At 30.6% G+C, this 26849-nt stretch overlaps 2 protein-coding genes across 3 annotated transcripts; one reads left to right on the forward strand and one right to left on the reverse strand.

Annotated features, from left to right (window-relative positions):
- Positions 1-14092: 14092 nt before the first annotated feature.
- LOC107928156 (trihelix transcription factor PTL) lies at positions 14093-16889 on the forward strand. Of its 2 annotated transcripts, XM_041087632.1 has the most exons (3): positions 14093-14803; positions 15608-15723; positions 15916-16889. In XM_041087632.1, exons 1-3 carry the CDS (start codon positions 14322-14324, stop codon positions 16671-16673), a joined length of 1356 nt encoding a protein of 451 aa, XP_040943566.1. In that variant the 5' UTR covers positions 14093-14321; the 3' UTR covers positions 16674-16889. The 2 variants fall into 2 exon arrangements, with proteins under 2 accessions (XP_040943566.1, XP_040943565.1); XM_041087631.1 differs by having other exon boundaries at positions 14094-14803; positions 15608-16889.
- A 6913-nt stretch (positions 16890-23802) lies between these two features.
- Positions 23803-26096, reverse strand: LOC107928128 (fructose-bisphosphate aldolase 6, cytosolic). Its single transcript, XM_016859314.2, has 3 exons — positions 25938-26096; positions 25083-25310; positions 23803-24825 (listed from the first exon to the last, which is right to left on the reverse strand). The coding sequence occupies exons 1-3, from the start codon at positions 25963-25965 to the stop codon at positions 24005-24007; spliced, it is 1077 nt and encodes a 358-aa protein (XP_016714803.2). The 5' UTR covers positions 25966-26096; the 3' UTR covers positions 23803-24004.
- Between the last annotated feature and the right edge of the window lie 753 nt (positions 26097-26849).

Genomic DNA, 26849 nt, shown 5'->3' on the forward strand with positions numbered 1-26849 from the left:
ATCAATTGAAAATTGTCTATAATGAGATTTGAATTTAGAACAACATGCACAAAGGGGCTGACAGTAGTCGAGTTTCCCTAAAAATGTAAAATTTAACTTTGGCCCTTTATGTTGTAAAAGATTTTAATTTAATAAAAAGTAAAATTATACTTTAACTCTTTTAAAAATAATAAAATTTTGATTTAATCCTTTAAAAATTATAAAAATATAAACTACTAGAATTGTGAAATTAAATTTTAACTTTTTATAAAAATATACAACATAATTCCTTCCCAAAAAAAATTCCTGACTTTATCTCCGAAGATACATATAAAACTTTATCTTTACTAGTACAATCGAAACATCATTTGATTTTTATATAAATTTTAATAATATATATTACATAAACTTTTTTTAATCCACCATGAATATGTCAGATATCTTATAATAATAAAATCAAAAGAGTAATGAGTTAAAAGTGCAATATAATATATAAAATAAAAGTGGCTGCGCAGTCGGGGACTGCCGCAATTGAGCGAAAGTTGTCTGTGTTACACTCACTTACGCGGCTATTGGAGATAGGGTTTCACCAACACGTTTACAGTAACTTTACGCCAGATAAAATGTTAAAATTTGTCATAAGTACTTATACTTTTTATAGATTTAAAATTTAGTTTTTATATTTTCAGAAATTTATCATAAGTACTGAAAATAAATATTATTTTACATACATTTTGATTAAATTTTTGTACTTATTTTATTAGCATAATAAAATTTTATCAAAATATTTTAAAACGGGCTAGTTGGATTGGATTTTTAATATTTTATTTTTATAAAATTTTAATTATTTATTTAATCAAATTAATATGGGCCGATTGAATCAAGCAAAAGCCAATTAAACGAAGCGCTTGAACTAAACTTTTTAAATTTCAATTTTTTATAAAAATTTTAATAATTTATTTAATAAAAATAAATAAATCGATTAAACTGATAACTTAATCAGTTTGACTACCAATTTGGTTAAAAAAATCCTTGCTTTAATTATTCAGACGGCATGTTAATGAAAAAAGACAGGCCAATAATCTCAACTTTCAACATCCTATTAGGGCAAAGCTAGCCCAATGTGGTTTTGAGGTTCAAAAGTTGAACAGTCTCTCGAGCCCATACTGAGAAGGTACTACCATCCCACAAATTATAAGCCTATGAGCCCTGGTCTATACCCTCTTCACTGTTGCACATATAATAAGTCTTTGCCAGTACCTATGGCAGACCTAGTTAGAGTGTTGGAAAGTAGCCCATATTTTAGGAATAATTGAAAGGATAATTTGTTTTGTCTGATAGTAATAATTAATTTTCTGGTCGTGATTTTTTATAAAAATAAACGATTGAATACAAAAATATGTTTCATTCTCATGAATAAATATATTACTTTTAATCTAATGATTATGGGTGAAGTAAGCGATTACCACATCACATCTCATAATTAATTGAAAGGATAATTAATATAACTTTTGTGTTGATATTATAAACAAAACTTGGTCTTATCTTATCTGAGTATTTTGTTCAATTTAGAGTTATAATTTACTCAATTTTAGTTCAAATAATCAAAAAGCCAACTTTGGAATTTAACTTGAAATCAATCGAGTATTGTTATCAAAGCTCGAACTCACCTCAAATTTAAATCTAATTATTTAGGTTTTGCTCGACTGTTTATGTGATTTACATACTTGAATATAAACTCAAATTCATTTTATAATATAGTTTTTCATAATTAAATAACAAAACTTAGAGTTTTGGATTTTTTAAAAAAAATTAAGGTTTTAAATTTTAGGTGTATTTATTAAAGATAATAATTTAATACTGAAAACTTGTTATAAATAATAAAAAAATTAATTAGACTTATGAGTTGCTTGAATTGAATATTTAAATTCGGTTTACTTGATAGTTCAAATTACTCGAATTCAAACTCAAACTCCAATTAATAATGATAAATTTATTTTCGAACCAAACTTAAATTTGAAGTATTATTTGCACATTATGCTTGAAATTATTGAATACGGATATAAGTTCTGATCGTATATATTTTTGTTTCGATATAATATCTAGAATTATTCATAGCCTCTCCCCAACACATAAATAAAAGGATAATGCGCTTCAGCACACTCGAACTTATCTCTTCTTGTATTGACAATAATATTCATATTAATCGAACCAAAATTCAAAGCTAATAAAGGAATCTTACATAGAGATGATTTGAAACTTGTAGCCTGTGGAAGACATCTGTCAAAATTTGGTGGGATATTGATGGTTCAATTGATTATACTTTTGCCCAATTAAGAAGATACTCACAGATCACATATCTTTGAAACTTTTTTTTCCTTTTGGGCAACAATTCATATATAATTAATTAAATTAATACCTAAATCAAAGCCTTTCAACTTTCTTAAGTTTCATGATTAAGGTTTTCAAGGGTGACAACTCAGTCCCACAAATCGATAAGACAACTTTTAACTACAATCAACCATGAAAGCTTACCGCCCCCCCCCCCTCTCTCTCTCCTCCTATTTTCCAGCCAACAATCATCCCCTTCTTTGACTCCCTTCTCCATCAAAAAGAATTTTATATTAAATTATAACTTTTATAACTCGTTTAGTTATTAGTAATATGGTGATTGTTCACCTCGTCTCTTAACAATGTAGTTAACAGTTCGATCACAACTTATGAAAATACAGTACATTTCATAGTCTGTTATTTATCTATTCCACCTGCAATGAAAGAATTAGTCACTATTGTCGATAATGAATACTTTGATTTTGATAAAAACCAGAATCCTTAATTGTACCCTAGTTTCATCTTTAGTAGTGCATCCTACATAGATTATTTCTTAAATTTTTTTAAAAAATTGGACCACTTCATCTTTGGTTGACATATTATTATTTTGTTTAGTTTTGAATGTCTCCTAAATTCTCTATTGGAATAATAATTATTGAGCAATCCCCCCCCCCTCTTGAGAGTTTCAAATTATCAAGTATTTGGTTGGTAGCCATCATTCCAAACCTGCCCCACATGGGATCTCTATGAATCGAAATTTCTCGTCATGAGGATGGTGACAACCATTCATCATAGGCTGCAATATTCAATGGAGATGAAGGTGACATACATAGCTTCAATGGATAAGCTTAGCTTTCTCTTTCCCTACTACCTTAAAGTAGGCCCTTCTATAATGATAGTTTGCGCTAATTTTGCTCTAAACTATTGCACCTTTGCATGTCATGATGTCAGTATTAAATCCATTCATAAATCATATTTAAATTTCGGTGGCATCAATTTAAATAAGATACCAACGGAGTTTAAATGTATATGTTCAAACAACATCTAAATTAAAATAGGTTGATAATTTTTTTTGGTAAACTACATCATAGTAGTCACTTGACAATTAGTAAATTTATTTTTAGTCATTCAACTATTCAATTTTGTCTTTTTTGATCACCAGTAGGCTAACGTGGGTAGCTTTTATAATTGGCATAATAACAATTTCAACCCTCAACATTTATAAATTTTGTCAATTTAATCTTGATTCTAAAAAATTTAACCCTCAATATTTACACATTGTATAAATTGAATTTATCTTCTTCTTTTTTTTCTTTTTTTTTTGCAGTTTTGCCTTTCTTATGACATTAAGAGTTTTGCATATTTTTAATCAAAATTAGTTGATAATTTTTTTTAGCTTTTTAGGTGAAAGGGTCACAAAGAAAAGTAAAATTACAAAAAAAGACTAAATTACACAATGTGTAAATGTTGAGGGTTAGATTTTTTAGAATCAATACTAAATCGACACAATGTATAAATATTGAGGGTTAAAGTTGTTAGCATGCTAATTTTAAGAGCTGCCACCATTAGCCAGTTGGTGATAAAAAAAGACAAAATTGAATAATTGAGTGACTATTTTATAACTTTTCATAGTTGGATGACCAAAAAAGAAATTTACTAGTAGTTGAGTGGCCATTTTGTAATTTTCATAAATGGGTGACCGAAAAAGAAATTTACTAATAATTGATTGACTACTAATGTAATTTACCCAATTTTTTATACAAATGATCAATTGTTAAAATGACCCATTACTTGCCTATTGAGTCTTAGCTTGATTGGTATGGGCATTGTTGTCAATACAGAGAAGTTAAATTCAAAATCGGCAGGGTATACCCTTTTTTCGAAACGAAATACGAAGAAAAGTTACCATAGAACTCTTTGGATCATCTATCAGTTGCTCAACGAATTACTTCTTTGGAATGTTAAAAAAAAAGATTACTTGGTTTTCTTTTTTTATTAATTTAATTAATATATGCCTATTCCATTCCATTTTTCCTTCATTTCTGATTATTTTAATAGGAATCTCGGTATCCACCAAAAGAAAGATGTGGGTTTGAGTGTGTTGAAGCGTATTATCCTCTTGTTTATGAGTTGGGGAGAGACTATGGGTAATTCTAGGCATTGTGTCAAAAAAAAACAGATATACTCAGAACTTATAATGAAATTACATATGATAATATTTAAACTCTACTTACAGAATTAAAATTTTTTTATTAATAGAGTATAAATAATATCACACATTTTTTAAAATTAAAATTAAAATTATGAATTTGTAGGAATAACACTTAATTGGACGTAGGTGGTATCAAGTCATTGAAAACAAACACAAAAGTTTGAACAAAACCCTACAAAATATTGTATCAAAAGTAAGTTAGGGTTTTATCATACATCGAGAAATGTTGCCCATTTTGGTTAATGAGGCCCACGGTTTTACTTTTACAACACAAGATGTAACACCATGAATGCATGACAGGTCACTACGCAGCCCCACATACCACTAACTCTGATTTCATTTTAATAACCATCTATTTAATTTTCAAGTTGCATTTTCAACGACCAAATATTTTATATTTTTAAGACGAAACCATGGATTTAAACTTTAAACACATATCGTTAAATATGGTAAAATAGTAAAATATGATTTAAATTTTAATCATGAACCTTGAAAGAATTAATTTACATAAATAGTATAATAGATGTGCAAGATACCTTAATTTTATAAAATACAGTACATTCTCAATAAAAATATATATTTGCCCCGACCAACCATTGTTGAAGGTAAAAAGATAAGCAGTGACCTTAACTCCCAAATATGGTAAGTTCGAAGCTCACGAATTTGATTATCTGTCTAATTTTTTAATGAAATAACCGGTTTAAAAGTAAATGTAAAGAAAAGAAAAAAATCACAAAAAAGGAAAAGAAAAAGAAACGAATATTGTTAATGAAAAGGTGATTTAGCTAATGAAGCAACACAATGGGAAGTTGACTAGGGTATTGACAGATTTGATGACCCACATTAATTAGGAAGCAAGTCATGAATATGTTGGCTGCCAAACGTTTTGAAGACAATCTTCACAAGTCAAAGCTAGCTTGGGCCATGGATGATGATGATGATGATTGGCTTTCAAGTATGTACTACGAATAGATATTGTAAATACCATACCAATTATTTCAAAATGTTTGAACCTATGCATGGAAAATATATTATAACGATAATGAAGGAAGGATATCTTCTGATCTTTTTTGGTTAATGAAATGCCAAATGGAAGGGCAGCAAAACTTCTAATTAATTAAATTTACGTCGGGTTCATCCGTTTATCTATCTATACTATTATAACATGATTGACTGAATTGTTAATTATTAATCAACTAACATGGTTGTAAAATTACTATAAGCTACATATTTTTTTACTATCTTGACTTTACTTTTACAATTAGAGGTGGCAAACGAGCGAGTTGAGGTGGGCTTAGATCAAGTTGTCTTTGAATTCGGATTATCTCAAGTTCAGATTATTTTGAGTTTGGATCAACTCGGGCTTGGACTTTCTTGGACTTACGCCCTTTTGGATATAGATTTTTTCAAACTTGAATTTTCTCGAATTTGGATCGATTTGGGTTGGGCGAGTTTAAATAGATTAATTTTTTTTATTTTTATAAATTATATTTTGAATGTAATCATTAATTTTATTTTTACATGATGATAACACAATACAAGTTTGCTTCATATAAAACAAAAAATTTGTATAGATATTTTATTTTAATAGAAATGTTGTATAAACATAACTAAAACGTGCTTATAATATGTAATGTTTATAATTATATAATATATGCAATGTCTTTATTTATTCAAACTCAGACTTTTACTTACATCAAAGTGTATGAGTAATGCATACATAGTCTATCATCCATTTAGGATTTAGGTATGCCACACTATGAATGTCACAAGTGAATAAATTCATAAATGGATTTAGGATCTATTCTTCTTGGGTCTAATCCAATGTATGACCGCCTCGCCAACCCTCGACGTGTGAGCACCGTGATTAAGCGAGAATCAACACTAAAATAATACTCAAATCAAAACAATTATATGTAGTGTCTTCAAGTGTGATAGGTCAGTTGTAATATAAATTGTACAACGATGTATAGGAGTACTTCGAGGATCGAACCCAAAGGACTCGGTGATTAAGTGGATTCAACCTACAAACGTGCAATTAAAGAGTCTAACCAAATACTCGCTAAATACTATAGTACGACAAACCATTCAAGAGTCTAATTATACTAACTAACTAAAATTTGAAAAGGACTATATTGTAAAAAAAACAAACTACACGACAATCAAATATGATAACAGGGAGTGGTTGGTTGATTTTCATGTGGTTGGTTGACTGCAAAATTATGGTTTTAAATTTCTATTACTCCTAAATTGACTTCATTTTACCTCTCGTCCTCAACTTTACCAATTTCGACAAATTAGTTTGGTTTATCTCTCAACTCACCAACTAACTTGGGACTTATCAAATTGCTGCCCAACAAGATCTCCTATCAGCCTCACTTATCTTGATTTTCCCTCAAAGGTGTCAATATTAAGTTTTTAAGTCTATTCGATTTAATCTAGTTTTACAATTTAGTCCCCAAACCTAAAAATCAATTACCCAACATTTTCATCAACCAACCCTAAATATTTAGCCACTCATACGCATATTGAAACCCATAATCAATAAGAAATCAAATGAAAATAACATTAACTTAAACCCTAAGCAAATCAATAAAAACTGAAGCTTTCTTGCAAAAGCTTGGATATAACAATAATGGTAGTAAGAAAAGTAAACAACATTAAAGGAGTGATTTTTAACAAAGGAAATGCAATAAAGCAAAATTTCATTCGATTAATGGATTAGATTGTAACTACAAAAGAGTTTAAAGGACTAAATAAGCAAATAGATCCTAGTTACAGTAGTAACTAACTTAAGTAACTACAAGAAACTAAGAAACACCAGAAAAATATGGAAGAAATGAAACTCTAAACTATGGAGAAAAAAACTAAACCCTGAGAGGTGAAGAGAATAATCTTAAAAACCTAAAAATGTGAAGTGTAGTGTTTGTTTCAGCCAATTTGTCCTATTTCAATAGAGTTCACGTACAAAAATATTGACCAAATTGTCTCTAAATGTCTACTTTTGGTTAAGGGACATGTTGGACAAGGATAGCACCTATGGTCATTTTTTGTCTCCCTCGACAATGATATCGCGATACCCAGAACAAGGTATCGTGATATCAAATCCAGTCTTAAAATTAGGGTCCTTGGGAGTCTTTGGTATCGTGATACCCCTATAGATGACTCGAGCTTCCTTGTTTTAACACTGTCAGGGGTATCATGACTTTCATGCTCTTATATCGTGAAAACTTCCTTCTCGATGATGTTTTTGCTCCATTTGGGCCACCGTGGGCTCTCTACATCATCCACCAACCTCGTTAGATGTCTCGAATGCCAATTGGTCATCTCGGGTCTCAAAATAGCATAAAACACACATTAATTACTTATTTGTGCAATGAACCAAAACTAAGTAAAAGCATGACAAAAACATATATATTGCTTGGAAACAAGTTCTTTAAGCATACTAGGGAGCGTATTTGACATATCAAATTATGGCAGATCAATGTACTGTTAGTCCAGTTAGTCACATCTGTGTCTTTATCTTTTAGGAGACATCTGCTCTGATGCCCAAGACAAAACATCTCCCTAATTGGACTTGATAGAAGATATATTAGTCTTTCAATAGGTTTGGTCATTTTCGATTAGACTAAGGACATGTTTAGGTTTGTCTACTAATATAATTTATCTTTTCGTATTATGATCTGACCACGTAATACATCTTAGTATTAGTTTAAATATGAGACAATCAATGAGCAATATTTGCTTCCTTTTTTCTTTGCTTGCAAAAATCTTATGAGGACAATTATACAATGTATATCAATGAATAATTTTATTAAACAATCTATTCGAAAAAAATTACATGTGTACATTGACAAAAATACTACACTTAGGGCACTAGATCCAACAACAATCACTTATGAATTGAAATATAATATCAAATTTGATACTGGAAGCCATAATGATGATACCATCCAAACTAAAGCTCTTGTTGTTGAGGAAGTTGAAAAGGACCTATTTGGAGAGGAAGTTGAAGTTCCCACACCTAGTGCCTCAAATATGTTGTCTTGTGCACAAAGGTTTCAAACTCTGAAGAATCTTTATCTTGAGTTAGACTTTGTTAACTCCCTTATTGTCAACATCAACAAGAGAAAGTGTGATGTGTTGCAGTACATTCTATATTTATAAGCTAAAGACCCTTGTAAAAGGGTTCTTTTGATGGAGAGAGGAAGCACTGCAAACAAGTAAATGAGATGTATCGGAAGAAGGTGGAGAGGAAGACTAGAGCATATTTGGTAACACTAAGTGCAACGACATATGGTGGTTGGTAAGGTGGAGAAAAAGAAATATGATCGACAATTAGGCTTAACAAATAAGTAAGTTGAGAGAATTTTAAAGAGAGTCCTTTGAGAGTTCAAATTGTTAAAAATGCTAAAAGTGCCCCCTAAAAAAAGTCTTTTTACCAGTTGTGAAAAGCTCTTATTTATAATGTTTCAAGAATATAAGTTACAAAGTTGGTAATTAATATGAATAATGTGATTAATTTTCAATTACGATTACATTAATGCTAAATAAGGGATAGTGAAAGGTCATATTGGTGCTAATGAATAGTAAGAAGAATTCACTATGTTTCTAAAATGAAGGAAAATCACTCAGCGTTATAGGAAAAGGTTAAAAAGAGAACACTTAACTACCTCTATATTTGATCTACCAAGCTATGCTCTCCGGAACATCCCAAAAGTGAAGATAACCCAAAACCCTTGTCGTATTCCAAGATTACTTCTACTTCTTCTAATTTGACGAATTGGTACCATGTGAAATATCTTTTGCGGAACATCTCTTCAAACACAAGAGATTATTGTTCTCAGATGAGAGTTGTTCTTGAATAATGATTATTTTAACTTGTTTCAAATGTGAGTTGTTCTCGACATAGTTGTTCTCAATTTAGAGGTTGTTCTGAATAAGAGTTGTTCTGCGGTAATGCTTTCTTTGGTAAAGCCTATTTTGAATAATGGTTCTTCCGGAAAAAACACAATTGTTCTAAATACAAGTTGTTCTAAACAATGGTTGTTCTAAACATAACTATTCCTGAAACGTCATTATTCTAAACAAAAGTTGTTTCGAACTTTAGTTGATCTCGACATGAGTTGTTTTCAAATAACAACTACATTGGATAATAGTTTTTTTTAACTAAAGCCTTGTTCTGAATATAACTATTTTGGACATAGTTATTCTTGAACAATAGTTGTTCTGAACCACAACTATTCTAAACAAGAGCTGTTGCTTCGAAAGAGATACGTTTAGTAGTACAATTTTTTAAAATATAATATTCTTTATTTTAAGAAAGAGATAAAATATTACTAACCAAAATTGAATATTACAACCTTTAAAGCCCATCTTTGAATTTTTGTAGACAATTTTCCTTTTGGGTTATTATATTTAAAGGGAGTTATATTTAGTTGTAATTTGAACAATACTTTATTTTGTTTTAAGTTATTTTTGGACTTGGATTCTGGATTATGCTTTGTCAAAAATTCCAAAATAGTGATTATCAAGATGTGTTATGCAACTATTGTGGTTGGGCTTGTGCCAACATTAAGAAGCACAACATTATGCTACAACATTAATTTTTTAGTTAGAAGTTTTGACTCATTACTTGTACTTATTTTTCCTTGTGATACACAACAAAAAATACATAATTAGATTAAGCAAGAGACTGTATTCTAGTTTGGATACTATAAAGATAATCTTTTATTTTTGAATTAGATGTATAAAGGTGAGGCTGCGTATTAAGTAAAACAGGGTTAGCTTAAAACATTTTTTTATATCGAGTTGATTCTAGCGCAAATTTAGATTAAGTTCAAACTACATTAACAATTGTTGCATGCACGTGTCATTAGTTATGGTCAAAATCATTACCACAACATAGTCAAACTTGTGACTTTATTTGTGATAGATTATTCTTTTTATACAAAATTAATTTTTTGTTAATTAAATAATTTTGAAATATTAATTTTATATAAAATTATTAATATTTTGATTTGAGTAATAATTCCTCATCAATAGATGAATAGTTATTTAGTATTTTTTTAAATAATATTCGCAAGAAAAAAAGATGATTAAAATGAAAAGGTAATGCACGGATCGGGTTCAGAGCGGCATGCTTTATTTATGAAAAAAAATAAAACCCTAGCTAGGCAAAAAAAAAACTTAGGCAGGTCATCACGTCGGTGGATATTCACCTAAAAATTGATGACTACATATTATATATTATATTGGACAGAAAAATGTGGGGAAAAAAAGAAAAATAGATAATACCCAAAAAGAAAAATAGCTTTAACTAGTGTTAAATGTAATTCTTCGCTTCAGATGTTGTCTGGATTCGAGTCGTATTAGTCACATTTGTTGTTCGAGTTTTACTCTATTATTGTAATTCATCAAAAAAAATACAATGCTTGTTTGAAGCAATAATTTTAGGAAAATCATCATTTCAAATAAAAATTTTAGGTTAAACTATATAATTGGTTCCCCATATTTTTTTTTGTTTTGAGCAATTTAATTTTTTATTTTATATTCTTTTAACTTTCTTTTTTTTTCTTTTTTTTTCGTTCTCTTCTACTTTTTCCTTTATTTTAACTATCAAAATAGTTATTTTTGTTTACATCATATTACATTTTAGTCACTTATGTTTGAAATGTTACGTTTTAGTTACCTACATTAAAGTGTTATAACATTTTAGTCATTGAATCATTAATTATCGTTAACGATGTAACGGTAAACTGTCGTGACACAAGAAATAATCATTTCAAATAAAAATTTTAAGTTAATTTATACTATCAATTCCCATTTTCTTAAGCAATTTAATTTTTTTTCTTTTTACGTTTTTTTAAGTTTCTTTTTTTTTTCTTTATTTTTCAATCCCAAATACTTTAACCATATTTTTTGCTAAGGTGAAAAAAGGCCTACCTTGTTTTTAGATTGAATGCATTGCAAAGATTGATTTGATTTGCCTTTCATTTAACAATTTGTTGTCGGCTAGCTGTTGCATTAAAATTTATGCTTCCCTATTAAATGATGCAATTATTTTAAATATTTATATTTGAATTATTGTGAATTTATATGATATTTAAGGAAGATTTGATAAAAAAAATATAATCTCAAATTTAGTTGTCAAAATTTATATCTTTTATCAATTTGATTCGTATTTTTTAAAATTAAATTCGATTATAAACTTTTTAAAAAAAGTCAAATCATTTTTTAATAGAAATGTTGATTAAACATTTTTTTTATTATGTTGGTATGACAACTCGCGTGACAGTTTACATATACTTCATGTTAACCTAACAATATATATATTGCTAAGTCAAAATAAAATTTTATTAAAACTAGAAAAATAGAATTTATTCGAGTTCATGAAAAAATAACTCAAATAAATTTTCACTAAATTTCGACGAATTTTCCCTTCGATTTGTGTTCGTGAAAATCGACACCCCTAATTTATGTTTATAGAGAAAAACCACAAAAGTTGTATTCAAATTGGGTTTAGGGTTAGCAACCTAATGACTTAGATTTTCTATCCATAAATAATTATTTTTAATATTAATTCATTCCATTAAATAATTTGCACATCGATGTTAAGATTAAGACATCTCAATGACCCTTCAATTAAAAATCTCTTCAATTCATATTGTATCAATACAAAGTAGATAAAAAATATTTTTTTAATGTCAAGTCCCAAAAACACTTGAAGTTAATCTCATCAACCCAAAATTAAGTGTCAAAGGATTTTGGATCAATTCTTAGACAATATTAAGAAGCAATTCTCTAAACCTATTTTTAAGATCAAGTTTTCATGACACTTGAACTGAACCTCATCGACACAAAATCAAGTCTCAAACACTTTTGGATCAAGTCTCGACGACCTCTGAAGCAATCTGTATCCACCCAAGATCAAATCTAAACAACCTATTTTATCAAAGCTTCATTGAAGAGAAAAATCAAAGAATTTTTATTGCATTTAAGAAACTTCTAAAAATTGTAACTCAATTTTATAAATAAAATTCTTTGACTTGTTTCTATATTCTACACAATTTATGTGTATTGACATCATATTATTAAAATTAAAAGCATTTTGGATTATATATTCTCAAAAGAGTAAGTGATTAAACCTCTGTATTTAGGGATTGAATTTTGATGAATGTGCAATTTAGAAAATAACAAGTGAAAATAGGAGCCAATCATCAACATGGAAGAAATAAAGATATTAATTGAAAATGACCAAAAATTTAATGCGTTAGTAGTGAGTGAGAAGCCAGCGAAAGAGTTGCTTAAGAATGTATTAAAACCACCAACAATTTCGGCCAATGTGCCTAACCCCCATAGGTCTGAAAAAGGAGCCAAATACTCACTGTATCACCACTCAGCTTAAAGCTTAGAGTAAATATAATTTATTTGATTACAGTTGTCTGATTAAGGCATTGATTTTTCATTAGTTTGGTCAAATTATGAGGTTACTCTTTGTATTATCATCAAATTTCAGATTCAATCATTGTATTTTAATTTAATTTATGAATTTTGACGAAATTAAATTAGGGTTTCAAAATCCTAATGATTTAGAATCATTCCTAACCAATAACAGTAGGAATAAAAAAATAAAAAAATTTGTCAAATTAAATTGCATGATTAGCCAACAAGTTATTGATTCTACGTGAATGCGACTTGCATCATGTATGTCTAAAGTTGAAATCAAATAAGGGTGAACATAGATTGGTTTTGGAAAAAATTATCATTTTTTTAAAAATAACCGAAATTGAATCGAATCGAGATGAATTGATTTCCATGATTAATTCATTTCATTATTTTTTTTCTATTTTTAAAAAGGATCTTTTTAATGTAATATGTTAAAAATAATTTCACTAATTTAAATATAAAATATGCCAATAGCGTAAGGGAGCAATCGCTAATGTCTTTTGTTGGCAGGCTGATGATTAAGGATGTAACATTCTCCTTAAATTTGTAACTTAATTTGATTAATTACAATCTTAACACAAGGTTTTTAAAAATCAAGGCCAGTAATTTAATTCTTAGGCCAATCTATTTAGTTTATTGAATGAATAAATTACTTAAAAGAACAGATTTAACCATCAATTCAATCACTCGGGTCAACTGATTCGACCAGCTTATTCTGAAAACAGTTCTTTTAGCCACCTTTCAAAATTGGGTAAAAGAAATAAAGGGATGGAATCCCAAGTTTAATAACAAAATAGGGAGTAAAATTATAATTTAGTCGATAATTTTGAAATAATTTAGATTCAAAATTAAACCCATAACTCGAAGGTAATGATAAGGAATACCACCTACTAAGCTACGACTACTACTCGTAGGCAAAAACAAAAAATGAAGAAAGAGAGATGGGGCAGTCAAAAAGAGACTATCCTTAGATACTGTATATGCATCAGCAACGACTCACATCTCTCCTGCATAGTTTATTTCGTCGTCTTCCTTAGCTTTTAAACCCATGTGTCCCTCTGTCACTCTCTCTTTCCTTCTATTGCTGCTGTTGTTGCATGCTGCCATACGTGTGTTCCTCCCTCCACTTTCCTTTTACTTTGTCCATACCAGTGAAAAATGCCCTTTCTTTTTTTCTCTCTCACGCACGCTCCCACAGTGTCACTACCATTGCATACGTACTTTTATACATATATGGGACCATTGTCCTTTGCTTCAATATTCTAGCTTTTTCGTGAAAGACACGATCCCCACTCCCCTTCTCTTTCTTGATTCCCTTTTATCTTCTCTTCACTACTCCTTTCATTCCAATATGGAAATGGAGAATCATCATCACCATCATCATCAGCATCATCAATATGGTATGCCTGATCTTAGGCAACTACTCAACGGAAGGCCAAGTCATTTCCAAACGGTTCAACAGGGTTCAGAGTTGTTTTCCTCCGGTGACCGGAACCTTCCGCCGCTGCAGCATCACCACCAGTTTGATATGATGCAAATGGTGGGTAGACAAGTTGTTGGTCATGAATTGATGCCTCGTGGTGGACTTCATCACGAGTTCAGTTCTGCTGCTGCTGCTACTCCCACGGCTGCTATGGCTGCAGCAGTCAATAGTGGTTCAACACCGAGTGCTAGTTGTGGGTTCGAAGGTGAAGCTATTGCCTTTGGAGGTGATGGAGGAACTGGAAGATGGCCTAGGCAAGAAACTTTAACACTTCTTGAGATCAGATCTCGGCTTGATCCTAAGTTCAAAGAAGCTAATCAAAAAGGTCCTTTGTGGGATGAAGTTTCCAGGTATATATACCCTAATTCTCTCTTTCCAAAGGGTTCCTTTGTTTTTTTTTTAAAAATGGGTTCTTCGTTTTCATTCTTACATGATTTCCAACAGAAAGATAAGTAGCTTAAATCTTAATTTATGTTAACTAAACCATGTCTTGTCATATAAGAAAAGGACTATACTGCGAACAAGTTGAGTTCAGAACTAGGGATTTAAATAGCGGTCCGTTACCGAAATAGCGGCCGTTATATAGCAGTAGCGGCACCGTCCGAAACCGCTACTGCCGAAACCCGCTATACCCGCAATACACAATAAGTAATGTAAAATTCACGACCGCGATACCTGCAATGACCGCAATAGCATCCGTTATGTCCGCAACCGCGATAAACGCAATGCGACCGAAAACGCGACCGCGACCGCAATTTAAATCCCTGACCAGTCAACCAGGTGGTGTTTATGGGCTTATCATTATTCATTTCACTAATCAATAAGCCTTCTACTGAGTTGTTTTCTTTCCTTTGAAAATATGTTGCCTCCATTATTGTGTAAAGATTTTTGTCTGTTTTTTTTTTCTTTCTTTTGGTATAAAAATGAATAACCTTTTGTATGTTTTAAGTACACATTTACTAGTTTTATCCAATCTTCGCCTTGTATATTTGAATGGTCAACAACATGCTTTATTGGGTTAACTGCAAAATGTTCAGCAAAGGAAACACAGTATTATTTTATCATAGCATTGGCAAAAAATCATCACATGATCCTTAAATATCCAATCTTTAGGGTTCCCATTTTACAATCCCCCATTTCTCTTGTTACTGTAGGATCATGTGTGAAGACCATGGATACCAAAGGAGTGGGAAAAAATGTAGGGAGAAATTTGAAAACTTGTACAAATATTACAAGAAAACTAAAGAAGGGAAAGCTGGAAGACAAGATGGTAAGCATTATAGATTCTTTAGACAACTTGAAGCTTTATATGGAGAGTCAAGTAATTCAGTTTCAGGCCATCAATTTACTGGGAACGGTTTTGGGTTCCATGGTACTCAAAATTGCAATATTGGTCACTCTCAAAAGCTTTGTGATAGCCTTAGTCTCTCAAATTCCTTTGAATTTGAACCTTCTTCTTCAGATGACAATGATTTGAGCACTGAAATGGAGATCAATGGTGGTTCATCAGAGAAGAGGAAAAAGAAAAGGAGTGGTGGTGGTAGTAGTAAGTGTTGGAAGGCAAAGATTAAAGAGTTCATTGATTTGCAGATGAGGAAACTAATGGATAGACAAGAAACATGGCTTGAGAAGCTAACAAAGACCCTTGAAGAAAAGGAAAAAGAAAGGGTTTTAAGGGAAGAACAATGGAGGAAAGAAGAAGCTGCAAGGATTGAAAGAGAACAAAAGCTTTGGGCTAAAGAAAGAGCTCGGATTGAAGCTAGAGATTCTGCTTTAATGGAGGCTTTACAGAACTTGACTGGTAAACAATTAAAGGAAATTGTTAAACCAGATGATTGGCAAGAAACTGAAGTTTCTAGGCTAATACAACTTAAAACCACCATGGAAGGTTGTTCTGAAGAGATCCTATGGGAAGAAGTAGCTGCTAAAATGGCTTGTTTAGGCTTTGAAAAGAGTGCTTTAATGTGCAAAACAAAATGGGAAAGCATCGGTGCTTATTTAATGAAAAACAAAGATAGTAACAGGAAAAGAAAGGAGAACTGTGACTATTATCACAACAACAATGAACCACTCTACAGTGACTCAGTGAGTCACTCTAATGCTACTGCTGGTGCTGCTGGCAATGGTGTAAACGACAGTTGCTTTCGTTTCTTAATGGCTGATGGTGAGAACTATTGGGAAAGCTATGGTTTGAAGCTCAACAAAGGAGAAAACCAATGAAAAAAAAGAACAAGATTTTCAATATTATTCTAATCCCACATGATGAGATGTTTATGCAATTGGGTACGTACTGACTCTACTTTTAAAAATGTATAAGCAAGAAGCTCACTGATTTATGAGAATTTTTATATTTATATATGTATAGGAAATTTGTGTCTTATGTTGTTGTTAGCGACTGCACATTTATTATTAATACCAATAATGGGGTTTAAATTATCTTGTTGGGGAACAGAAAATGGATTAAATGTTTTGCTCTAATCACTCATTTCTTCATTAAACACTTATCATGGAAATTTATTAATTTTTTTACTTCATCATTAGTTTTTAATGATATGCATGTAAATTTGTTGATATTTTCTTTCTTTATATGCTATGCAACATGCATGAGAACATTTGCCCCCACGTCTGTTGAATTTTATGTACAAATTTCTCTATAGATGTGCGTTGATGACCGTAATAACTCGGTTTTAAACTTTAAAACGTTCTAATTGAATTTTTAAAGTATTAATATTGCATCAAAACTAATCCTTCTCTCAGTCTACCATTACCTAGCAAATTACTGTTCCTTGAAAACAATGAAAAGCAAGGTTGTCTGTTTGAAACTTCTTCCCTATTAACAAAAAAAAAAAACTAAGAAGCAAAATAATCAGATTATCTAAAAACTACAATATTCATACACTCATATCAAAATAGTCCTTGTTTTGAAATACACACATAGATAATATATATATATAGCACTAAATGCTTAACTTGTTTTGCACATAATGGTTAAAGTTATGCTTATAATATAGCTTGAAATGAACAAACCCTGAATTTCCCACATGCCTTGACTAGTTTTGGTGAATCATAAAGGATTCTTCGTTAGAAAAATAATGCTGGGGTTTTTCTTTTTTCAATGCAATTTATTTTTTCTATTTTTGGAGCTTATATGAGGTTGACAAAGCTGCAAAAATTAATGGTGGCAACTGAATTGTTTTGATGGGTTAACAAAAAGAATGTCTTTTTCATAAGAATTGGCATGTTACATTAAGAATATTAATCTATGAAGACAAACTATGGACATATATGTATAAATATGGCCTGCCTATAAGTGTCTATGTTTTATAGCTACTGATCAGGTTACTTTGATCATTTTCATGGAAAGAAAAGAAAAGTACTAGGAAAGCACCAAAAATTTTATGGATTATTATCTTTTGGGTAAATTACATTAGTATTCACCTAATAATTAGTATTTTTTTTACCACTCAATTATGAAAAATTACAAAATAGTCGCTTAACTATTTAATCTTGTCTTTCTTGGTCACCAGCAGTTGGCTAACGGTGACACGTTTTTAAAATGGTATAATAGCAACTTTAACTCTCAATATTTATATATTGCGTCAATTTAATCTTGATTCTAAAAAATAAACCATCAACATTTGCAAATTGTGTAATTTTATCTTCTTCTTTTTTTACAATTTTGCTTTTCTTTGTGACACTTTCATCTAAAAAGCTAAAGAAACAAATTTATAAGCTAAATTGATTGAAAATATACAAAAAAAATGAAAACACCCAAAAATAAAAAATAATAATTTTCATCTTTTCTCATTCTTTTAAAATTAATCCTTAATGTAAAAAAAAAAGATGAAGAGGAAACTACAATAATTTTTTTTATATTTTTTAAATATTAAAAGTTAAAATAGCTATTATATCAATTTTAAAAGTTTGTACTAGCCATTGAGTTTTATTTTGGTATATAATTAATGAGTTTTATTTTGGTATATAATTAATACTATAAGAATAAAGAAAATATGGATTCTAAGTGTGCATAAATCCATATTATCTTTGAATGATGGTTATGGTTATGGATAGTTTGGAAATTGTATAAAGAATGCATAATACCATAACAGGTCAATAGTTTGCATTCAATATATATATGTATATGTATATGTATATGTATATGTATATATATATATATGACTACGTGTTTGTGTTTGTGTGTGTGTGAAGCTATATTTGATGGTTCCTTCCATGGAAGCTTTTCTTAAATCTTTCAGTTTCATGTACGTATACACACCCATTTATGATCTCCCACACTTTACCTCAACTGTTGCTTTTTTCTTTTTTGTTTTTCCTTTTATAGATAGGGACTATCCGTACATAGGAAAGAGTAAAGAAGCTTCCCACATCAGAAATGGGGGACCAAAACAAAGGTTGAAGACAAACAATATTGCAGTCATTTTCACATCAATAAATTTCAGCTTTCTTTTTTCTTTCTTTTTTACCTATTTCGTGTATCTTGAAGCAAGCTATGGTTGTCCCAAGGTGTTAAAAAAGACAGTAGTTTTGCAGTGCATTTCAGCAGTCAAAAGGATATATTATTATAATATAGATATATATATACAATTAATAAGCAAATATGAGAAGATGATGCCATTTGATGTGACTGATTACTGGAAATTAACTGAAATTTTTGGGAAGATGACCTTTTTTCAGCTCACGTTGAACATAAATGGCAACAACCCTTTCCATTCCTTGAAATCTGTAACACACTAACACCAGCAATAATTTCTAAATGATAGCATTATCTAGCATATAATATGCACCACTAGTTCACCCCTTTCTAGGGCTTACCAGTTTGAGTGTTTGACCTGTGGATGTATAATTATTATTCAACCATGTATAAAGAAGGATGTATTGATCATCATTGATGTAAACACTGAAAAAGAACCTTTATACTGCAACTGGGATGATAACAGGTTAAGTCTTTAATGGCTTCTCAGTGAGTTCTCACACAACTCTATTGCCATGGAAGCATAAAAGCTGCACTTCGCTGTAGTTTGCTTCAATGTGAAGGAAATGGTTTGTGTTATATAATATATTTGGCTTTTTATATAAAGGTTAAATTTTTCTATTAGTCCCTGTACTGTGCGAAAGTTGTAGATTTAGTCTCTGAACTTTTATTTGATCAATTTTAGTCTTTTTACTTTTCAAATTAGTTAGTTTAGTCCCTATATTTTTCAAAATTTTAAATTTTAGTCCTAACTCAAATAGTATTGGTTAAATTTGTTTGATTAAATTCAATTACTAATCCTGTATTCTAAAAGAATTTTTATTAAAATAAAGAGAGTACAATAGTGGAATCCTTTGAACAAGATTCCATAAAAGGCAGAAAACAAAATGGCAAAATATCCTCAGAATAAAAAATACTAAAACAAAACCAATCAATCCTAAATACTAGTCATGTATTATGCGTAAGTTATAAATTTAATTCATTTTCTCCAATTGGATCATTTTAAGTTTCCATACTTTTTGAATTTTAAAATTTCAGTTTTGACGCAAATGATGTCGTTAATCCATTAAATTGGATTTTTAGTGAGTAATATGTGGAAATAATAAGCTAACATAACATTACACATGTGATAATATGTTTGGTGTATCAGATTTTAGAAATAGCATAACTTTACTTAATGAATTTAACAATTACTATTTTGAGAGGATTGAAATTTGAAAATTTGAAAATTACAAAGGCTAAAAATGACCAAATAAAAGTACAGGGATTAAATCCAAAATTTTTTCAAAGTATAAGGACTAAAGAAAAAATTAACCTTATATAAACAATATAGTGGTAGACAGAACAATCTATTTTCTTAAGGGTTTATATTCAAAGTTAGTGACTATATATCCTTCCTAATAATGTTGTCTTACATATTCGTAGAAATGCAATGTGTCTTATCATTACACCCAATACTTGTTGATAATGGAATTATGTAATAACGTTTATAAAAATTAAATTTCATTGTTTAGAATTGAATGTTACCGTGGTGTATTAGTGTAATTGCAGACACCGTTTTTATCTATTTTATTTTAATAAATTTTCTTGATTGAGAAAAAAGAACCAAACTTCTAACTCCAACTCCGTTGACAACGAAATGATCTTCAAGAAAGGGTTGACCCTTTAAACTATAATTGTTGATCTAAGCTATCCACGAAGAACCAACTTGAATCACTATGAGCCAAATCTGCTGCATGACACAAGCCATTTTCCAACTTTGCAAGTCCTTTAATCCAAGTCACCCCTTCACTCTTTGGTTTACAAACTTGTTGCCAGCTAACCTTAGCACCCTTAACTTGTCATCATTGCCATTCCAAAAAAATCTCATGGATATTTGATTAATCCTTGCAATCACAACCTTTTGCAAAATTAAGTGCCTAGCCTAATAGTTTTGTATATAAAAGAGCATTGCATGTACCAGTTGGACTCAACCTACATAAGAGAGCATTCTTGTAGACCACCTATTCACTCTCCCTTCGATCTTTTCAATCATAGGAACACAATCTCTAATAGATAACTTCCTTGTAACCTAGGGCACCCCTAAGTATTTGACAGGAAGCTTCCCCACAGAAAAACCAGTAATCTCATGAATTTCTTGCAACTCAGATTTCGAGATACCTGTAAAAAAAAATCTCATTTTTACTAGGATTTAGCTTCGAACCAGAAAATCTATAGAATTGTTTAAGAACACATTGAACTCCAACTTTTCGTTCAACAAAAATGAGCAAATCATCCACGTAGCACAAATGAGTTAGCTTGATCTTCTGAGTTGTGGAATGACACTTGAAAATTTTGTTAGTTGTTGCCTCATTAAGCATACAAGACTGATATTCATAACAGTGACATATATATACCCCCCCCCCTTGCATCAAGAACCACTTTTAAAAACTCCCAACACACTGAATCAAAGGCTTTTTGAAGATCAAACTTCAATGTACACCTTGGGGACAAAGATGATTGACCATAACCTTTGACAAGCTCTTGGGTTAGCAAAATATCCTTTGATATGCTTCTCCCTTGAGTGAAGGTTGATTAGTATCGAGGAAGCAACTAAATCAACCTATTAACCATAATCCTCATTTTACATTTGTAGATTACAGAACAACACGAAACTGGCATGTAATCCTTCATGCATAAAGGATTATTCTTCTTAGGAACCAACACACCAATAGTAGAGTTAAAAGTTGGATGAATATACCCCGAGTTAAAATAACTCTTCACTATATTACTAACATCCGCGCCCACAATTTCTCAAGTAGCTTGGAGAATATGAGCAGGAGCATCCAATCCAAATTAGAGATGTACATTGATTGGGTTGGATCGGTGTTCGAATTGTGCTCATGCAAGGTCTTTAGACTAATTTTTCAAGTTTGAGTTTAGTCCTGAAAGATGTGTTTCAAACTCAACTCAATTTAAAAAAAGTAAGTGCGGGCCTTACTCGACCTGTTCATAATTGATTTTTTTAGATTAATTTTTTATTTAAAAATAAATTTAAAAAATATATATTTCACTAAATGTATTAAAAATATTTCTAACACGTTAAAAATACATTAAAAAGTATTTATATTAAAAAACACTATCATAAATAAAATAAATATTTTATTATATTAAAAAACATAATAAATATTTTATTGTATTAAATATAATTTTTAAAGTTTTATATTTTGATTGGGTTATTTAGTTAGGCAAGGTTTTTTTTTTTTTGAAGTATTGGCTAATGAATTTAATTATTATTAGGTTAGTAATTTAATAGAAATATATATAATAATTATTTAACATATATAATTAATATAATATTTTTATAATATAATATGTTCGGGCTGGATTGGGTTCAGATCAAAAAAATCTTACACAATGCCTGGCCCATATAGAAAATAGACCTTAAAATTTACCCAAACTCATATTTCGGGTCTCGTAATTTGTCCAAACGCTCCTACTTTTTAGGACAATTTTCAAACTTGAATGGATGATCCGACTCATGAACAGTTCTAATCCAGATGCCTTGTCACGATTTTTACTTAACATAGGAGCCTTAATTTCTTCATTCTCCATAGACTTGATCAAGTCATTCTTCTCACCAAAAGTTGGAAAAAGGTAACTTATTCGATCAATAGTTGAAGCACTGATACTGTTATCCTTCTTCCCCAAGAGCAAATTATAAAAATTTCACAATTTCTTCAACTATTCCCCCCTTGTTTTAAGCCCATCTCATTGTTGATTCAAGAGCCCTTATCTATTTGTCCGGCTAAGCTTATACATAAGATTAACTCGATAATTATAAAATGAAGGAGAAAAAGGATAATAAATTAATATAGGTAAGCACAACTTGACTTAACAAAGGACTTTTAAGCATAGCATCATAATATTAACAAGACATTGAACCCAGCCCATGATGCAACACTTCATGTACCATGTTTTTTTTTGTTTAATTATGAATTTCATCTTTTTATTTTATTTTTCAAAATTTGGTCATCATCTTTTATCAAATTAAAAAGTTAACCCAATTCTTATTAAACAAATGAACTTAAATAATTGATTTTTGTTGATTCATTGCATAAAAATTGCTCAAATATTGATTTTTGTTAATTTTTTTATATAAATTTGTTAAACTTTTGATTCTCGTATAAACAATTTAAAGGGTATTCTCAAATTGCATTGAGTTCTTAATTTTCATAAAATAAAAAAAATAAAAAAAAAACTAAATTTTGATAAATTATAGTAGAAGTACTTCTTAATTTTTTATGAGGTGTGAAAGTCATAATCCAACTTTTTTTGTTGTTATAAGTTTGTTTTATAAGGTTATTAAAACTGTGGCAACCAAAGCTGTATGTGCTTCATACATCATCTTTAAAGGAAGAAATTTAGTGAATGCATTCTAAATTTAATATTTTTTTAAATTACTTTTTTTTTATAAATTTTATTCAATTTTATTCATTTCTTATATTATCCTTAAACTCCCAAATCCATATCTAATTATTAGATTACGGCACATTTGACTTAAAAAAAATTATGTAAAAGTTCACATAAAATAATAATTAAGCTTTAATTAAAATGGTAAAATTACAAATTTAGAGAATTTGTTGTCTTCTAGTATTATTATTATTGAGTTTCTTTTTAGATTTATTCTAAGTTTAAATTTTAAAATTGCTTTTTTATATAAATTTTATAAAAAAAATATAAAAAGACAAATATTATGCAGTAATATTCATTAATTGTTTTAAAATTTAGGTTTTTAATATTTTTTTGACTTAATTGATATTGAATTGACTCGTGATATTAACTTAACCAATCGCTTAAAAGAATATTTGTTAAAGATAGAGCAAAATTTAGTATAGGTATATATTTAACAAAATTAAGAGTCCACACTTAAATAGCACAAATGCTCCTATATGCAGATTTGTTTAATTTCACCCCAAAATTCGATGGGAAACGACAGAAAACCCCCCACCCCCAAAAAGAAATAAATGCCAAAAATTAGTCTTCAAAACATGACACATTAGACCACAGGCCCAAATTCTCAGTATTTATAGTCCTTAACGTGAAGGCTCTCAGCAGCACCTTCACCAAGCTTTGCATCACCTTTATAGGTACCAAGAGTTGCCTCGGAGTTAGCCTTGCACCTAACGAGGAAAGCCTCTTGGGCCTTCCCCAGATTCTCCGCTTTCCCACCCCAGGCCTTGAGAGTGCTCTGTTGAAGAGCTCGTCCAAATGAGAATGACAGTGACCATGGTTTCTTGGTCTTGAGCTTGTTCATGGCATTGAGGTTAATGGTAGCCTCTTCTTCACTTTGTCCACCAGATAAGAACACTACTGCAGGGACTGCAGGTGGGATGGTTCGTTGTAAGGCACGAACCGTGTGCTCGGCAATAACCTCGGGTGCAACTTTTGGGGAATCGGAACCGGGTGTCACCATGTTGGGTTTTAACAATGTACCTTCGAGCATCACATGGTGGTCGTTTAGAGCTTTGTAGCAAGCTGCGAGGACACGCTCGGTTACCGCAGCACACTTGTTAATGTCGTGTGGTCCATCAACAAGGATTTCGGGTTCGACAATGGGGACTAAGCCACATTGTTGGCAGATGGCGGAATACATGGCTAAGCCATTGGCGTTTTCTTGGATTGCAAGCTCGGTTGGTTCAATAGTGCCGATCTTAAGTACAGCACGCCATTTGGCAAACCGAGCACCAGCTTCGTAGTACTTTTGGCAACGCTGGGCAAGGCCATCAAGACCCTGGGTGAAAGTCTCGTCATTGGTTCCATTAAGCACAACGGTGCCGGTGTCAACCTTGATGCCAGGGAGGACACCAGATTCTTTCAACACATCAACAAAAAGCTTGCCTGCAATCAAGAACCAATTCTTAGAAACCAACTATAATCCATTTAAAATCCATATTGTCATGACGGAACTCGTTCGGCTATGTTGTGAACATAAATCAAAATTGTTCTCTTTAAATTCAAGCACAAAACGTCACAAAAGAATGCCAAAACATCACAAAGTAAACGAATTGATATCCATTTTGACAATTTCGAATTATGTATTACGATTCAATAGAGCAAGTTGCGATACGTTCTTAATTTAATAAGGATAATAATACCAGAAGCAGTTTTTTGGTAGAGTGTTTCCTCGAAGAATATAACACCACTGATGAACTGGAGAGCACCGGGAGCAGTGAAGAGGAGCTCACGAAGAGCTCGCCTGTTTTCTTCAACGTTTTCTACATTAATGCTTGCAAGACGCTTGCCTATTGTGCCGGTGGATTCATCAGCCGCAAGGATTCCCTTCCCAGGTGTGCCGATATAGGCAGCGTTTTTAGCTAGCTCATCTGCAACATCATATATAAAATTATAATAACAAAAACAAAGATCCGAAAGGAACTATAAATCAAAACATAGTGACCTATTACTCCACTTATTACCTAACTCCTGCATGTATCAATTGATTTAAATTCTAAATTCTTTCCTAAATTAAGTTAATTAAACAGTAATTAAAGAAGGTTTCTCGTTAGTAAAAACCTTCAACTCAGATTGATCTAGTTTCAGTGATGTGATCATTGCATAGATTAATGAAACTAAATCAGATCTAAAAATCAGTGATGTGAATAGGCCATGAAGCTAAATTATAAATTCATTACTAAATTAATCTAATTAAACAGTAATTAAAGAAGGTTTCCCGTCTGTAAAAACCTCCAACTCAGATTGATCTAGTTTCAATGATGTGATTATTTCATAGATTAACGAAACTAAATCAAATCTAAAAATCAGTGATGTGATTAGTGCATAAAGCTAAATTATAAATTCATTGCTCAATTAACTTAATCAAACAGTTATTAACAAGCTTTGTCATCAAATTATCGATCTAACATCAAATAAACAAGATCAATCGAAAGAGATTGTTAAGATTATATATGAACATATACATTTAACGACGAGAATTAAAGGGAAAAAATTACCGGCGTATTTGCTAATGAAGCAAGACATGATTGAAAGGAAAATGAAGAACAAAAGAAAGTTGAGAGTGTCTGTTTGGAAGGAAAGAAAAAGAAAGAGTGGAAGAGAAAAGGGAAGGGAAACGGGTTTTAAATGAGAAAAGTAGGCGGCAAAAATGGAGAGTTAATGGAAGAGAATAACTAACGCTCTTTATTGCCCTTGAATTTCTGTTCTCACGTCTACATGTATCATGTGATGTCTAAACATTATATTAATATTTTTTTATGTTTGTCTAAGTCCGCTTCGGTCCAAAATCTGGATCTAAAATTTTGCTTAAATCTGTCCATATTTGTAAAATATTAACTTAAGTTCATTTTAGGCCTATCTACATTATTTTTTAAATTAAAAATATTTATATTATATTATTTTAATATTTAATAATTTTATACAATTTTTATTTATTGAAATTTTTTATATAGTCATCTTAACATTATTTTAATGTGTACATTAAAGTAGTATTATATATTTAGTATAAGTTTATTTTTTTAATGTGTTCTAAATTACATAATATAAAGTATTACAAACTTAAAACGGGTTGGCTCAGGCCGTGCTCGGGCCTTGAATGTTTAAGCCCCGAGCTCAGCCCATATTTTAAACGAGCCTAATTTTTTTGCCCAAACCCTCTCAAATTTAGGGCGGACCTTCGATCCTGGCCGAGTAGCCCGGGCCATGAACAATGTTCATCATTGTCTTTTTTAGCCTTTTAGAATAATTTTAATAATATATATTTATAGTTTTAAAAACGGATAATATAACTTTTGGCCCTTGAACTTAGTAATTAGGTCCACTTTGATAAGCGTATTTTTTTAGATCTATTTTGGGTCTTGAACTAGACAATTAGATCTATTTTTATTTTGAACTTGAATTCCATCAAG

This window comes from Gossypium hirsutum, chromosome D01, assembly GCF_007990345.1.
Source record: "Gossypium hirsutum isolate 1008001.06 chromosome D01, Gossypium_hirsutum_v2.1, whole genome shotgun sequence".
Taxonomy (NCBI): domain Eukaryota; kingdom Viridiplantae; phylum Streptophyta; class Magnoliopsida; order Malvales; family Malvaceae; genus Gossypium; species Gossypium hirsutum.

Coding starts and splice junctions, on each gene's coding strand:
- LOC107928156 (XM_041087631.1), top strand. CDS start 14,322: ATGGAAATGGAGAATCATCATCACCATCATCATCAGCATCATCAATAT. Junction 14,804..15,607: donor TTGTGGGATGAAGTTTCCAG/GTATATATACCC, acceptor TTGTTACTGTAG/GATCATGTGTGAAGACCATG.
- LOC107928128 (XM_016859314.2), bottom strand. CDS start 25,965: ATGTCTTGCTTCATTAGCAAATACGCCG. Junction 25,311..25,937: donor CTTCATTAGCAAATACGCCG/GTAATTTTTTCC, acceptor ATGATGTTGCAG/ATGAGCTAGCTAAAAACGCT. Junction 24,826..25,082: donor CTACCAAAAAACTGCTTCTG/GTATTATTATCC, acceptor TCTTGATTGCAG/GCAAGCTTTTTGTTGATGTG.